This window comes from Mobula hypostoma, chromosome 25 (genome assembly GCF_963921235.1).
Source record: "Mobula hypostoma chromosome 25, sMobHyp1.1, whole genome shotgun sequence".
NCBI classification, from domain to species: domain Eukaryota; kingdom Metazoa; phylum Chordata; class Chondrichthyes; order Myliobatiformes; family Myliobatidae; genus Mobula; species Mobula hypostoma.
In genome coordinates this window covers 15,272,771-15,290,624 of record NC_086121.1, presented here as the reverse complement: position 1 = coordinate 15,290,624, position 17,854 = coordinate 15,272,771, and the positions used below count along the sequence as shown (strand labels likewise).

Here is a 17,854-nt window from a genome sequence, read left to right as displayed (position 1 = left end):
GGGGCTTAATACACAACCCTGAAGGGCACCTGTGTTGAGGGTCAGAGGGGCAAAGGTGAGGGAGCCCACTCTTACCACCTAACGGCAATCTGACAGGAAGTCCAGAATCCAGCTGCACAAGGCAGGGTGAAGGCCGAGGTCTCTGAGCTTCTTGTTGAGCCTGGAGGGGATTATGGTGTTGGATGCTGAACTGTAGTCCAAGAACAGCATTCTCACATAAGCATCCCTCTTCTCCAGATGAGTAAGGACAGTGTGTAAGCTGTGGTTATTGCATCTTCTGTCAATCGGTTGTGTTGGTAGGCGAATTGTAGGGGGTCCAGTGTGGGTGGCAGCAAGCTGCAGCCGTAGTCCTTGACCGGCCTCAGTTGGTCAAGCATTTGCTTATTATTGAGGTGAGTGCGACAGGACGCCAGTTGTTCTTTTTAGGTACAGGGACAATGGTGGAGGATAAGAAGCAGGAGGGCACTCTACACTGGGAGAGGGAGAGATTAAAAATTGCTCAAGATAAAAGCTGGCCAGCTCCCATGGAGGGAGATGTGTGTCCTCTTATAGGCAATATCCTCGGTGGGAAAAAGTACAGCCCAATCATGACTGATTTATTTTCCCTCTGAACCCCATTCTCCTGCTTTCTTCCTGGTAACCTTTAACAAGTACCTATCAACTTCCACTTTAAATATACCCAATCACGGCCTCCACGGCCATTTGTGGCAATGAATTCCACAGATTCACCACCCTCTGGTTAAAGAAACCCCTCCTCATCTCTGTTCTTAAGAGACGTCTTTGTATTCTGAGGCAGTGCTCTCTGGCCCTAGACTCAACATGGGGGCCACCTTTTTATCTATGACCAGTGCTCTGTCCTGGTAAGGACTCACTCTGAGTAGTTAGCACCAGTGCCCTAACCAGGGAGTGACCTTTGTCTCTAAGTACAGTTTGCCGCCAGGTTTCCTTAATGAAAGTCGGGTAGACACCCAGATAGAGGAGATGCACTGTGTTCCATGTAAATGACCTCCTCCGCACGAGTCCACCTGCCACTGACCCACCAAGAGACCAGAACACTTCTCCCAATTGATCCTGGCAGAAGAGGCAGCTGAGAAGACCTGCTGGCACTCACGCGCATCCTCTGCAGGTCTTCAGGGTCAGTAATCATGAGGAAGACGTCATCAACATAAGCCCACCCCCATGATCAGCTCACTCAAAACTAAACCCACCATCTTCTTCGGAAGAAGACACAGTTATTGCTCCATGCAGACAGGATATAGCTGCCCAGACATAGGACACCCCTAAAGCACCATCACCCCCTCCCCCAAAGTGAAAGGGCATTGTCAAAGAACATTGACTTTCAGCAGGCAACAAAGAGACCTTGGGGTTGAAGTCCATTGTTCCGTGTAAATGATAACATAGATGTCATTGGGTGATGGAAATAAAAGCATGTGGCATGCTTGCCTTTATAGTTCAGTGCAAAGAGTATAAAAGATGTGACATTGTGTTGCCACTTTGCAAAGTACAGGTTAGGCTGCCCCACTATAGAAAGAATGTAGCTGCAGTGGAAAAGGTGCAGAAAAGATTCACCAGGATGTTGCCTGTATTGGATGACATAGAGAGTGGATTAGCCTAGCTTGATTGCATAGGTAGGCGAGATAGTAGGTGTATTAAAACAAGTAAGCATAAGCTTAATGAGGAAGAGTTTTAAAGGAGCTTTGAAGGGTAAGTTTGTTACACAGAGAGTGGTAGATATCTGGCAGTTGTTGCCAGAGGAGGTAGTGGAATCAGATACAATCATTGTGATTAAGAGATATTTAGACAGACATTTGAAAAGGTAGGCATGGAAGGTTGCAGGCCTATTGCGGGTAAATGGGATTGGATGTAGATGGACAAATGGTGGGTTGAAGGACTCATTTTTATGCTGTACAATTCTATGACAGTATAACCATGGTTCCTACTATGTAATGCACGATTTCACTATTGATCCTTGCTGAATACAGTTTCACTTTTCATACCCACTGAATTTGATTTCACTGTTGTACCTCGATGTGTCTGCTTCACTATTGCTTCACATTGACTGTGATTTTACTTGCTGGACATAGTCCCATTGAACATTTTGAAAGCTCTGCTATGCTATCCACTCATTAGTTAATAAACTGTCTGGCAGATAACTGTTGTCAGGTCATTTGACCCTGATGGCTTAGCAAAGTCCAGTTCTGGGCTGCCCTCCATTGTTCTACACTTTATCATGGCTGGATAATGACTGTATGATGGCACCTCAGAAAACTGGGTGCGAAGAGTGCAAAGGCATTGAGGATGAGTTACGTACCAGTGACGAGTAACACAATGAAATTTAAGGAACAATACAACATTTTTCATCTGTACAAATACAAATTCAGTGAGCATTTCTTTTTCTGAGGACAATATCCCTTTAAACACTTCTGTCTACTGCACCCCTCGTATACCTGCTTTCCACACGCAGCTTGCTGAGGGTTAAATCTTTGCCTCCTTCCTATGTATTTGTCTAATGGTTGAGAAAGAACAAAATAAAATATTTATATGTTGACATAGCAACCTATCTGCTCGTGTGATTTTAAGACCATCTTAGAGACAGAGAGAGTAGGAATTCACATACACCTTGAAGTAGAAAGCAGTTGAAGAATTTGGTTTTCAGTAGAGCCGAGTCAACACCTAATGGGCTGCATCCAGGGGGCCGGTGAAGATTACTTTGATCTTTGCTGCACTATTGAACTATCTGACGGCTGGATATAGAGGTATGAATTTTTGAATGATACTGAAAATGCTGACAGCCAGTATTGCTGACAGTGCAATGCAGGAGGCTCAGATCTCTCTTCTACTGCTACCTCTGCATTGAATCAAAATGTTTGTAGGGTGCTCTGGTGAAAAAATGGCAGACTAGAAGGACTTTAATGCCACAAAGACTGAGACTTGTTCAGGTACCTGTCACCTTGGTTATCACAGTACAAATTTGCCACCATGTACAATCCTGGAATTCATTTTCTTGTGGGCATACTCTATAAATCTATAATAGAATAATTAGATTAGATTATGAGGACACGCAGTCCTCTTTTATTGTCATTTAGTAATGCGTGCATTAAGAAATGATGCAATGTTTTTCCAGAATGATATCACAGAGACACATGACAAACCAAGACTGAAAAACTGACAAAAACCACATAATTATAACATATAGTTACAACAGTGAAAAGCAATACCGTAATTTGATAAGAACAGACCACGGGCACAGTAAAATCACAGAGTCTCTCGAAAGTCCCATCATCTCTCGCAGACGGTAAACCTCCAGCGCCGCAAACTTGCCGATGCAGCATCCTGGAAGTATCCGACCACAGTCCGACTCCGAGTCCGTCAGAAAACTCCGAGCCTCCGACTAGCTCCCTGACACCGATTTAGTGAGCACTATCTCTGCCGAGAGTTTCGACCCCAGCCCCAGCAACAGAGGATATGCAAGGCCGAGGATTTGGGGCCTTCCCTCTGGAGATTCTCAATCGCGCAGTAGCAGCGGCAACAAAGCAAGTATTTCAGAAGTTACTCCAGATGTTCCTCTGTGCTTCTTCACGTCTGTCTTCATCAAATCAGTATTGTGCCCGGTGTCCTACTTCACACATACAATATCAATTCGGAATGGCTGCGCGCGCTGCGTGGCACCGCCATCTTCTCCTCCCTCGCTCCATTACTCCATCACACTTAAAAGAGAATAAATAATAACCATAATAGAATCAATAAAAGGCCACACCAGTTGGGCATTCAATCACTGTGCAGGAGACAACAAACTCTGCAAATGCAAAAAGAGAGAAATATAATAAGAAGAAGAAGAAATAAGAAATAAATAGCAAGAACATGAGAATAAGATTCCTTAAAATTGAGTCCATAGGTTGTGGAAATATTTCAGTAATGGGGAAAGTTAAGCTGAGTGAAGTTATGCCCTTTGTTTCAAGAGCCTGATGTTTGAGGGGTAATAGGTGTTCCTGAAGCTGGTGATGTGAGTCCTGAGGCTCCTGTACCTTCTTCCTGATGGCAGCTGCGAGAAGAGAGTATGACCTGGGTTGTGGGGGTCCCTGATGATGGTTGCTGCTTTCCTATGACAGCATTTCAAGTAGATGTGCTCAATGGTGTGGAGGGCTTTACCCGTGATGGACTGGGCCATATCCACTACTTTTCGTAGAATTTCCCATTTGAGAGCATTGGGGCTTCCCTACCAGGCTGTGATGCTGCTTAGTCAATATCCTCTCTCAGTCAGGCAGCCAGTCAGTCAGTGGGTGCCATCCCGAATCCAGGGTTGGCAGCTAAGCACCTCCATCTTCTTCAATCTAGCGACAGCACCGAGTACAGCCTCTCCTCCAGTTTGTTCTCACTGGCCGTACTCTCTACCACACATCTATAGAAATCTGTCAAAGTTTTAGATGTCATGTTGAAACTTGCAAACTCCTGAGAAAGTAGAGACACTGCCGCGCTTTCTTCACAATTGCACTTATATGCTGGCCCTGAACAGGTTCTCTGGAATGAGAATAAAGAAGAAACTTGCAATTGTACAGCGCTCTGATAAAACCAAAGGAGATGACATAGAACATAGAACATTACAGCATAGAACAGACTCTTCGGCCCATGATGTTGTACTGAACTTTTAACCTACTCTACGATCAATCTAACCTTACCCTCCGACATAGCCCTCCATTTTTCGATCATCCATGTGCCTTTCTAAGAGTTTCTTAATTGTCCTTAATGTATCTGCCTCTACCACCAGCCCTGGCAGAGCATTCTACGCATGCACCACCCTCTGTGTAAAAAAAACTCACCTCTGACATCCCCCTATTGCTTACACAATGCGTGGGTATAGAATGGGCTTGATTTTTACTTCCAATGACATCTGTTCTGCTTTTTCAAATAGGTGTAATATCTTTCCCAAACTTTTAAGCACAACAGAATTTTAAATAATATTTCTGATGTTTTAACTGTTACTTTGAGTGTTCCCTCCCATACCTTTTATGACATAGGAATGAGTTACAAAATTTGAACGTATGAACATAATGAGGAGCCATTGAGACCCTAAAGCCTGTCCTCCCATTTAGTAGATCAGGCCGCCCCAAGCCTCGTCATGTGTGCCAGTTCCCAATGGCCCTCAGTTCTCTTTCTCCTCTGAAAAGCTCTCATTTTCAGTGTCTCAGTCCAAAATGTCAGCTGTTAATTCACCTCCATAGATGCTGCCCGACTTGCTGAGTTCCTCCAGCATCTCATGTGCATGTTGCTGAAGATTTCCAGCATACTATAAAATCTCTTGTGTTTCGCATTTTCTTCAGTGTATTGTGCTGGATATGATACACAATGGTTTGATGGTTTAAAACTTACATTTGCACACTTAAAGGAGAATGAATAATGTAGTTAGGCATCTTTATTGGGTATGTACTTTTTGCTATCACTTCATATTCCTGTGTATGCTAATGAGTTCAACAGGAGACTTCAGCATTGATTGCCACTGGCAAAACAGGTGTGAATTGTGTCTGCAGTTTTGGTGAAACCTGTCAGTTACTCAACCAGAAGAAAATACTAGGCAGCAATTTTTGTGTTATTTTTTGTCGACACCTGGAGTTAAATGAAAGACCTGTAAAATACATTGGATTTTCCTTAGCTCAATACTTATCTGATAAATTTACTTTCTACTTTTTGGAAAACTGAAGTAAAATCCTTTGTAGAAACAAGATGCCTTCAACCTAATAGTGTTTCATAACAAGAGTTTCCTTTTCGTGGGAAACAAAAGGCATACCTGGATAACAAGAAGGAGGTAAGAGGATTAGGGGTCTCTGTGAGAATGGCCCAAGGAATGAGCAGAAATTCCAGGGAAGCTGGTTATAAAAGGAGTGAAGGAATACACTCCAGTTACAAGACAATCAATATATACTGTATTAGGCAGTTTTTCTAAACACGATTAAAAAAAGAGTTCTGTTTGAAAAGCCTGGAGATCTAAGCTTGTCTGAATACCATTGTGCTTTAACTCTACATTGCCATTGTGTTTTGATTTAATTGGTACCACCCAGAGGCCCGTCTGATTAGCTCGCAGGTAGGGAGGTTTCAGTTGAGGCCACAACTTGCTTATTGGCAGAGAAGTGCTAGATGTTAAGTGGCAGTTGTGTTGGGATGGAGAGAAGCTCCAGGTTGAGACTGTGGTCAAAGAAAGGGTAAAATAAATGTAAATGTTTAATAAAGGGATCTGATACCTAAATATGGTTGGAGGAGGGGTGGTTGTTTCCATCGAAACAGCTGAAGAAAGATAAACAGGTTAATTTTGTATAATGTCTGGGATAAAATCTGCTGCTACTCTTCTCTCAGTAGTAATGCAGAAAACCACTTGCCTGTCTTGCCTCTCTTCAGCAAGTAGGCCTCCTGGACCCCAGGAGACCAGATCAACAGGAAACAAAGCTAACTGGGAGCTCAAATCTGAGGCATGCTGCCCACTGGAAGGAGAAGCCCATCTCCTGGAGCTAATTGTGCACCGATTCTGTACCAGCTTTGTTGAAATCAGATGTGGAAGTGTTCAAGGTGGCTTGGGTTGAGATTTGAGTCATAGTGTGGAAACAGGCCTTTCAGTCCAAATGGCCCGCGCTAACAAAGATCCCCCATCTAAATTTGTTCCATTTGCCAGTGTTTGGCCCATAACCTTCAACCCATATAACTGTCCAGCTACCTTTTAAAAGTTGTTATTCTACCTGACCCTTACAACTTCCTCTGGCAGCTGATCCCTCTTTGTGTAAAAAGCTTTCCCCCCTCAAATTCCTATTAAATCTATCTCCTCTCGCCTTAAACCTATGCCTACAAGTTCTTCAATCCCCAACCCAGGGAAAAAGGCTAAATGCTTTTGCCCTCTCTATGTCCTTCATGATTTCATATACCTCTTCATGAAATATATGAAGTTTGCTGACTGTCGTTGGTTGAATCAAAGATAGTGACGAATCACCATGCACAGTAGAAGAGAGACTAAAAATCTCAACAACTTCTCACTCTATGTCAGCAGTACCAAGGAGCTGATTATTGACTTCAGGAGGAGAAAATCTGAGGTTCATGAGCCAGTCCTCATTGGAGGATCAGAGATGGAGATCGTCAACAACTTTAAATTCCTCACTTTTATTATTTCACAGGATATGTACTGGGCCCAGCAATTACAAAGAAAGAACAGCAGTGCCTCTACTTCCCCAGGAATTCACAAAGAGTCGGCGTGACATATAAAACTTCGATAAACTTCTGTAGATGTGTGGTGGAGAGTGTAGTGACAGGTTGCATCATTGCCTGGTATGGAAACACCAATGCCCTTGAAAGGAAAATCCAACAAAAGGTAGTGGATATGGCCTACTCCATCATGAATAAAGCCCTCCCTGTTATTGAACACATCTACATGGAGCACTATTGCAGGAAAGCAGCATCCATCATCAAGGACCCACACCACCCAGGCCACACTCTCTTGTTGTTGCTGCCATCAGGAAGAAAGCACAGGAGCCTCAGCACCCACACCACCAGGTTCAGGAACAGTTGTTACCCATCAACCATCAGGCTCCCAAAGCTTCACTTGCCCCATCACTGAACTGTTCCCACAACCTATAGACTCTTCATCTCATCTTCTCAATATTTATTGCTTTTTTCCCCTGTTTTGTATTTGCCTAATTTGTTGTCTATGCTCATTGGTTGTTTGTCCATCCTGTTGGGTGCAGTCTTTCGTTGATTATATTGTTTTTCTTGGATTTACTGAGCAGGGAAACAAATCTCATGGTTGTATACGGTGACATTTTTGTACTTTGGTAATAAATTTACTTTGATCTTTGATAAGATCACCTTGTAGTATTCTATCTTTCGAGGAATAATGTCCTAGCCTGCCCAACCTCTTTAAATAACTCAATCCCTCAAGTCCTAGCAACATCTTTTATATATCTTTCTGCACTCTTTCCAGTTTAATAGCATTTTTCTTTCCTAAAACAGGGTGATCAAAAATTTACCCATTACTCCAAGTGCTGCCTCACCTGGATCCTATACAACTGCAATAAGATCTCAAAACTTTCACTGACTGATGAAGGCCAGCATACCAAAAGCCTTCTTCACCATCCTATCACTCTGAAAGTGATTTCACTTTCAGAGAACCATTCATTGTTTTCTCCAAGGTCCTTCTGTTCTACAACACAATATATAGATTCTACCCAATGCAAATCAGAGTGAATTTTTGATAATCCACCTTTTATTTATTTATTTACATATATTTCTCTATACACGTGTAAAAAAAATCTGATGTTCAGATCACCTAACCTAGATATTTAAGCAGACTGGGTAACAGTTTAGGAGTTTGTGACCCAGTATGTTCTTACTGAGTCCATGTTAGAACAGGAGTAAGTTTAAATTACACTGAAGTCTCAAAGAGAGTGCCATCACAGGATTGAATTTGCTAACTTGCAGGAAAGCTTCTAAGCCCTGTAGAATCAAGAGTCACAGGCTTCATTTTCCCAAGCATCATGTCAACAGTAAATGATAAAAATGCATAGATTACCATCACGGGATATGATGGGGAAACTGATTAGAGTATCTGCAAGAGAGGAGGGGTGAAACTTTCATTTTAAATTAGACAGTAAAAAATGCCAGTACCATATTTTTCAAAGGTATCAGTGCCCAGCAATATGTCTCAATGTACACTTTCCTTTCTTGGTTCACTACGTCATTAGAATTCTGTGATTGAATTATTCCCTTGTACCTCAGAGCGGCCAAACATCACCATGTACTTATTGATTGTTCTTTCCTTAATAGATTAAATCAATTGCCTACTTCAAATCATGCCCCTAGCCATGTAACAATAATCCTTTACAGAACAACCCACCACATGACGTTCACAATGCTGCAAGCAGTCTGATATGATCTCTGAAAAATGTAATGGCATTTTCATGCAGGTTAAACTGCACATTTGTTGAAGTTAGACCAAATTAATCCTCACCTACAAATTGTTCAGGTCTAGTATCAGTTAATGGAGTGACCCACAGAAAGAGTACTAGAGATGAAATAGCTGGAATTGCAATGATATGGATACGCAGACTGAGGATATCCAGCCTTATTCTGGATGAAAACGTTTAATAAGCTCCAACACTTATCATTGCACTGTGGCATCTTTGATGAGAACCAACTGTCTGTAGACTAGATGCAGGGACCAGTTTGAACATTAAGTGACAAGAGAGTTCACACTTGTCTTGAACATTAAGGTGGGTAAGTCCCCAGGATCTAATGGGATCTATTCCAGGATACTGAAGGAGGCAGGACAGGAGATCGCTGGGACCTTAACAGAGACCTTTGTATCTTCTATATCCATGTGTAAGGTGCCAGAAGACAGGACAATAGCCAATGTTGTTCCTTTATTTACGAAGGGCAACAGGAACAAATCAGGAAATCATAGCCTTCAGTTCTGCAGAAAATTTTGGAAAAGATTCTTAGGAACAAGATTTCTACTTGCCATTGGACAAGCACAGACTTATTAGGGACAGTCAGCATGGCTTTGTGCTTGGGAGATACTGTCTCACAGATTTGATTGAGTTTTTTGAGGGAGCAACAAAGATGGTTGATGAGGACAAGACAGTGGATACTGGATACATAGACTTTAGGAAAGTATTTAACAAGGTCCCTTGTTGTACGCTGCTCAATTAAGTCACATGGTGTCAACAGCAAATTGGTAAATTGGATCCAAAATTGACTTGGTAGTAAAAGACAAAGGGTGTGGTAGAGAGTTTTTTTCTGTCGGTAGTTTTATCCAGGGATTTTGGAGAGGTCAAATGTAAGAGGAAAGTACTGATTGATTGTTCAGACAGATTGATTCATCTACTTTAGATTAGATTAGATTATGAGGACACGCAGTCCTCTTTTATTGTCATTTAGTAATGCATGCATTAAGAAATGATACAATATTCCTCCGGTGTGATATCACAGAAACACAGGACAGAGCAAGACTGAAAAACTAACAAAAACCACATAATTATAACATATAGTTACAACAGTGCAACAATACCATAACTTGATGAAGAACAGGCCATGGCACAGTAAAAAAGTTCAAAGTCTCTCGAATGTCCCACATCTGACGCAGACGGGAGAAGGAAGAAAACTCTCCCTGCCATGCCCGATCAGCCTCGGTCGCCAGCAGCAGGCAAAGCTGGGGATTTTGGGGCCTTCCCTCCGGAAGGTTCTTGATCGCACAGTAACAGCGGCAGTGAACTGGCATTTCAGAAATTTCTCCAGATGTTCCTCTGTGCTTTCATGTCTGTCTCCATCAAATCAGAATTGTCCACGGCCCCTATTTAACAGATACGAGAATGCAGACATGCGTTTGGTTGTTGTTCAGACCAAACATCAGAATGGGGAAGAAATGTGATCTACAGCAGCACAAGACAATGAACATACACTCAGCAGCCAATTTATATAAAATTGTAAAAGTTATAGATAGGGTAGACAGGCAGAGTCTTTTTCCAGAGTAGAAATATCGAATACTAGAGGGCATATGCCTAAGGCAAGGGGGGGGGGGGGGGCGACATTTAAATCAGATTTCTATGGCAAAAATTTTTATAGAGTGTGGTAGGTGTCAGGGCAGATATGATAACAATGTTTAAAAGGAGTTTAGAAAGTCATATGAATGGGCAGGAAATAGATGGATTGCAATTGTGTGCAGACAGATGGTATTAGTTTAGGGTGGTATTGTGGTCAGTGCAGACATGGTTGGCTGCAGGGCCCTTTCCTGCACTGGATTTTTTTTTTATTTTAGAGATTCGACATGGTAACAGGCCCCTGTGCCACCTAATTATGTGACTATTCAATTTAGCAACCCGCATGTCTTTCGAACAAGGGAGAAACTGGAGCACCCAAAGGAAATCCACACAGTCACAGGGAGAATGTACAAACTCCTTCCAGACAGTAGCGGAAATGAACCTGGGTCACTGGCACTTTATTATCATGCATTATGTTAACCATTACGATGCTGTGTTGTACACTTCTATATTCTATGTTCTATCTTCTCCCTTCCTTCACTCTCCCGCTGTGCATGTGCCTTTTCCACTGGCTACCCTTGTAGTTGAGTATGCCCTATCCAATGCAATTTGCACTATGCCTTATACACAATAAGAATGGTCCCTTGGCCAGGAATCCTTAAATTATAGCCCAAGCTGAATATCTAGAAGTTGGGAGGATAATAATAAATATGAAAAGTCTGCAGATGCTGGGAATCCAAAGCAACACACACAAGATGCTGGAGCAATTCAGCAGGTCAGGCAGCATCAATGGAAATGAATAGATAGTCAATATTTCGTGTTGAGAAACTGTTTTGCAATAGAGATGAAACTATGCCGACTAGTTACTCAATTCTTTTCTCTTTACAGATCTGACGTTAGTATCAAATTAGGTGGAAAATCGAAGAAGGCACAGAGCAGCACAGACCTGCAGTCTGTGAGATTAGGTAAGGTAGGAGTCTCGACCTGTTTAGGACTTGAATGGCAAGTGTGAACCATTTAGTGCTGCCAAACAAGGAGTGAGATTATCCCTAAAACCAGTTCATCCTATACCGGGTGTCCCACCCTTATAAGGAATAGGGTGAGCTGTCCCATACTTAGAACAAGATAAAGATTTAAATCAAAATGATAACAAAAAGTGATTAATCGAAATGAAAATACAGAGAGAGAAGTCACACATATCAAAAGCGTAGTCATTATTACGCATAAAGGCTTTAGTTAGACCTTTCTTTTTGCTGGCCGTGTGAAATAGTCCTTGTTTTAAACCTACTCTGGCATCCCGCCCCAAGTCTTCCGCCATTGCATGGTGCTGCTTTCTGCACTTGTGCAAGATTCATTGATTTCAGCACATCTGCCACCAATTTCCATCCTGCCCCAAGTTTGCCTGAACCGTCCCTGATACTTCTTTTCCTCATCTAGAACTCTCTCTCTTACCATCTCAGTGGGTAATCTAATCAGAATCAGGTTTAATATCACTGGCACATGTCGTGAAATTTGTTGTTTTGCAACAGCCATACATTGCAATACATAATAATTTAAAAACTATTAATTACAATAAGCATATATAAAAAATTTAATTAAATAAGCAGGGCAAAAGAGAGCAAAACATAGTGAGGTAGTGTTCATGGGTTCATGTCTAATCAGAAATCTCATGGCAGAGGCTGATACTAGCCACCAATATCTACATAAACCTACCAACTCCCATAGCTAGTTTGACTCCACCTCCTCCCATCCTGCCTTCTGTAAGGACACTATCCCATTTTCTCACTTTCTTGCTCTCTGCTGCATCTTTGCTGAAGCTTTCTGTTTAGGTCTGCTGAAATGTCCTCCTCCCTCTAGGGATCCCCTCTCCTATAGTCAGTGGAACATTTCCTCCATTTCCTGGATGTCTGCTTTCACCCCACCTCTCCCCAGACAGAACAGATACAAAGTTCCCCTGATCCTCACTTTACATCCACCAAGTCATCCTTTGCCACTTCCACCTGGTCCAGCACAACCCATCACCAGCCACAGCATCCCCTCTCTTCACCTTTCTGTTCCCTGGAAAGAATATCTCTTTTTATGGCTCCCTGATTCACTCATCCCTCCCCACCACCCTCCCTGTCTCCTGACACTTTCTCCTGCAACCATAGGAGGCGCAACGCTTGTCCCTGTACCTCCTCCCTCACCACCATCCAGGGACCATATTTCCCAGTGAGGCAGAGATTCAAGTTTATCTCCTCCAACCAAGCTTTTTGCATTTGGTGCTTGCAAGGTGGCCCCCTTTACTTTGGTAAGACTGAGATTTTGTTAGGTGACTAAACTGCAGAGCACCTGAGCTCTGTCTGCAATTGCGGATTGAGCTCCCAGTTCTATTTCCCCTTCTCATTCCCACACTGACCTTCTCAGCCTTCTCGACTAACACAGCAAGGCCAAGCACAAGCTGGTAGAATAGCAACTCATATTGCTCTTCTGGCCTCTCCCTCCCCCAGTCTTCTATGTTCTGCCATCTTTCCTTTTATCCCCAGATGCAGGGTTTCAAACTGAAACATCATCAGATCTCTTTTCCTCCACAGATGCTGCTTGATCCACTAAGTTTTTCCAGCAGTTTATTATTTGCTCCAGATTCCAGCCTCTTTAGTCTCCTGTTTCTCCACAATACATTACCTCAAGTGTAACAAACAAATACTTGCATTTATATTTGTGCCTCTCACGACCTCAGGAAGCCTCACAAACTAATCTCATTAGAAAACAGATTATCTGATCATTAACCCATTGGTGATATTTGGGAACCTGCTGGTGCAAATTGACTGCTTTGTTTCACCAAGTTCCTACAAAGACCACGTAAGAAAAGTGTTTTCTGTGAAGTATTCGGGACATACAGAGCCGACAACATGACACTGTCGTAACAGAGGACATTGTTGTTCAGTTTGTATTTTTTTGAGCGTTGTTTAATAGTGAACATGACACTTTAATATTTCTAATCCAGTATGTGTGGCACATTTTGAGCTGGCACTGGACAGGAGTGATTAGTTTTACAGAACATAAAATGCTGTCTTGGATGTCAACATGAAACTGTGAATATAATCACAGTGAACAGCAAAACCTAATCTGTGGTCAAGTTTGAGCATGTCAGCAACCCAATTCTAAAGCCTTGCATAGTTTCCTTGTTATCGTAACAGTAAAACAACCCCTGTGGTTTAGGGTTATTAAATAACCTCTTCTTTTTAAAACCACACCGGCCCACCTGTTGTGTAGTATAATGTCAATCTCAGTGTTAAATGTCATTAAAATCTCCGAGGACTTTGGGCTCAGTGCACAGTACAAAGCAAGTCCCATTTCCCAACTCTATATCCTGCACTTCTGAGCATTCAGCACAGGTTGTAAAGATGAAAACAAGTTTGTGGGTTCAGATTAAAACCTCATCACTGTCAGTTCTCTGACAGTTCATGCATGTTGTCTGTTCAAGTCCCACCCAGAGACTTTGGGTGAATGCTGTACCTATACTGTCAGACATGCCATCATCCCGATGAGACCCTTGACCAAGCTCCAGACCAGCTGCTCCTTCAGGAGTTAAAGTTCCCACAACACTGAGTTGAAGAGCAGGGTTACTATTCCTGGTATCCTGTTCCAAAACTAACATCACATTAAACAGAAACGCAAGATAAATGCGTATACTGGAAATTCAGAGCAACACGCTCAAAATGCTGGGGGAACTCAGAAGGTCATACAGCACCTATAGAGAAGGATAACCAGTCAAGTTTTGGGCCGAGACCCCTCATCAGGACTGGAAAGTAAGGGGAAAGAAGTCAGAATAAGAAGGTGGGGGAGGGGAAGGAGAACCAGCTGGAGGGAGATAGGTGAGACCAGGTGAGGAGGAAGATGAGTGGGGGGGGGGGGAATGAAGTGAGAAGCTGGGCGGTGATAGGGATGACAGGCTGAAGAAGGAACCTGATAGGAGAGGACAGTAGACCATGATAGAAAGGTAAGGAGGAGGGTCTCCAGTGGGAGGTAATGGGCAGGCGAGAAGAAGAAAAGAGGTGAGAAGGTAACCAGAGTAAAGAATGGAAAAAGAGAGAAAGGAGAGGGAGAAATCGATGTTCATGCCTTCAGGTTGGAGGCGACTCAGAAAGAATACGAGTTGAGGCTCCTCTAACCTGAGAGTAACCTGATTGTAACCTTAGAGGAGGCCGTGGACGGACATGTTGGAATGGGAACCTGAAATACAATTAAAATGGGTAGTCCCTGGGAAATTCTTTTGTGATGGACAGAGCCAAGGTGCTCTACAAAACAGTCTCCCAATCTACACCGGGTTTTACCAACGTAGAGGAAGCTGCACCAGGAGCACAAGGTATGAGCCTGACGGATTCACAGGAAGTGTCTGCTCACCTGGAAGGACTGTTTGGGGCCTTGAATAGTGGTGGGGCAGGTGTGCCAATCATCCCTCTTGCAGGGATAAGCACCAGGAGGGAGATCAGTGAGGAGGGACAAGTGGACAAGGGTGTCATGTAAATCCCTGATCCCGGCAGAAAGCGGAGAGTGGGGGAGGGTTGGGTTAGAGGGAAAGGTGTGTTTAGTGGCAGGATCCTGTTCATTCCTTAGCTGTTTGTGGGAGCTTATTCCTTACAAATTTGCCTTCTTACAACAGGGACGTCGGCTGTAAAGCATCTTGGGGTGTCATGAGGTCATGAAAAATGCTACAGAAATGCATGATGCTTCCAGCTTAATGCTGAACTGCTATTTACTTATAATCTCCATTTTCCTCCCCCTCTGTATATTGTGTCCAAAGACAAAGATAACACAACCTTCCACAATTTTGATTCAGCTGTAAAAATATTTTTACTACACAGGAACACACACACACTGTGATTTGTCTGATTCATCCCAAGATTAATATTATGCTTCATTTGGAGACATTCCTCCTCCCCCAGAATCTGTCAACTCCTGCTGGATAAAGGAACATTGGGAACTTCAACAATTTACTGACCCACCCACTTACTCATACCTCAAACTGTGCTCATAAGGTACAATTTCTTTGTTTAGAGCTGCAACAGATACCGAGTGAAGGTGAGATGTGAATTAATTGAGCGGAGGAGTGAGGCTGCAGGGGTGAAAGCCCTCCTCTTTCATTGGAAAGCCCGTTTATGGTTCAAGCTGATCCCTGTCCTGCCCACATTCCAACATGAGAGCACAGTTTTGCATTAGCATCAGAGAGATAAGCAGTTGACTGATGGTTGATATTTTACTGTTGCTCAGGGGTACTGTAGCAACCCTGATGACATCATGGCGGGCAGGAAAATGATGCTAGAATCTGTGTGGCCCAATATTGAACATGGTAACTCATTTACCTGCCCAGCCACCAAGACGGTGTGTTTGCCGTGGGATTCGTAAAAGCCCTCTTGTGCAGAAGTTCTGAGATGTACAATTTGCTTCCAAGACTTTTTTACTAGGGTCAGGAATTGGCATTAAAATATGTGTCTTCTTGGGTAAGACCACACAAGGATATGTATGGTTAAAGATTGAATTAACTTTTTGTCATGTGTAGAGCAGTTAAACCTGACATTTTGTGTCAGCAACCAACTGTGCTGAGGGCAGGCCGCCATGCTTCCGGCACCAACATGGCATTGCCCACAACTTACTAACCCCAAAAGCACATCTTTAGAATGTGGGAGGAAACCAGAGCACCCACAGGAAACCCAAGTGGTCAGAAGGAGAACGTACAAACTCCTTATAGACAGCGGTGGGAATTGAATCCCGATCAGAGATCGCCGGCACTGTAAAGCGATTGCACTAACCAATACGCCACCGTGCCACCCTCTGGCTGAGGCATGGCCTGTAAATACTTACGGAACACGAGGCCAGCCGTTCTCAGTGCTTCAGTTCAGGGGAAGGGGTGGGGGTGGGGAGAATTAAGTTAGAATTTCAAAATAACGTCTCAAAATGATGCAACTCTGATTTCAGGTGAATATGTTATCATGGTGAAGGATGTGACAAGTCCTCCTTTCCTGGCTCGCACTCTTCCGCCTGCTTTCATGCTGCTGAAAGTTATAGCACAGAAACCGAGCAAAAAGGAGGCCAGAAAGGAGCCGTACAAAGTGCCTAGCAAATAATCAAGTTGCCGAAGAACCGTAATGTCTTTGTGGAAGCTTTAGTAGTAACTGTATTATTTCAACCCTGCACCCCTTTGATCTCCCAGAAGGATCCCACATCTTGAGTCCTTTCCCTTTCCACACCTCTCCTTCCAGTGACAGCCTAAAATATTGTTTCATATTGGACTCTCACAGACAGAGGTTCTCAATCCATTTCGTCTGGGTCAGGGTTGAGTCCAGTTCTGAGAAGTGAAAGGGAATGTGCTAAACCACTGTAAACACCCTGTCCCAAAATAGTCTAGCCTATAAATGGGGCCAGCAATACCAGAGAAAGAAAAGTCCCTATTGTAAGCAGAGATGTCTCTTCAGGGTATAATTGTACCAGAATGGAAGGCAAGTTTCATTAATATTCTGTAGTATGCAATCTTTGTGTTATTTTTTTTTCGAATCTCTATTTGATAAACCACACCTTTGAATATTTTCACTTCCCATATAGCCTCAAAAGCCCCAAGTACTTTAACCGCAGCTGGTGCTGAGAAAGACACCCTGTCTCGTCGAAGGTTTGGTGTTTGTGAGTCAAAACAGGATGGAAGAAAGATAGCAATTATTTTTTTTCTCTGTCAAAGAGGTTAAATAGTCTATTTAAAGTAGGCTGTTACTATCGTGATGCTCTGCCTCCCTAGAGGTTCAATGGTCTTGTACAGCAGGTTCAGTCCCTAGATTAAGCTAAGGGAACACTTTCAGCTGGACTGCATACAGGGAACTTTCATTTGTCTCACTGGCCCATGAAGGGATAAACAAAGTCATGCTGCTTCCGACCAGAACAAAAGGACAGAAGGAATCTCGACTATGATTCCCTTAGAAGTGGATGCTCTACACGCTATACTGGATCTAGTCCTTTACTAGACAGAAGGGCAGAGTTAAAGGGGAGAGGGTAGGTGATTGACATTGATTGAGAAAACACAAACACTGTGATTGAATCATGTTCTGTGTTGTATTATTATACAAGGTGAAGATAATTAGGGAGAATTTCACCAATGATCAGCGTGCAGCATTTATGGTGATGGATTTATGGAATAGGCCCATGTGTCAGGCCTGGTGAAATCTGGGGTGTTTCTGGTATGCCTTTCTGGATGACCTGCTTTCTTCAAATGAGTTCAGTACTTGCCACAAGACCATAAGGTATAGGAGAAGAATTCGGTTATTTGGCTTATCAACTCTGCCCACCATTTGTTTTTCAGCATCATTCTCCCACCTTCT

General features: G+C 43.0%; 1 protein-coding gene across 1 annotated transcript in view; it reads left to right on the top strand.

The window, feature by feature from the left end:
* LOC134337933 (MORN repeat-containing protein 1-like) overlaps positions 1 to 16,976 on the top strand; it is a 240,582-nt gene extending 223,606 nt beyond the window's left edge. The window contains exons 14-15 of the mRNA XM_063033345.1: positions 11,397 to 11,473; positions 16,467 to 16,976. Coding sequence (XP_062889415.1) covers positions 11,397 to 11,473; positions 16,467 to 16,615 — 226 coding nt within the window. The 3' untranslated portion in view covers positions 16,616 to 16,976. The remainder of the gene's footprint in view (positions 1 to 11,396; positions 11,474 to 16,466) is intronic.
* Positions 16,977 to 17,854: the final 878 nt, after the last annotated feature.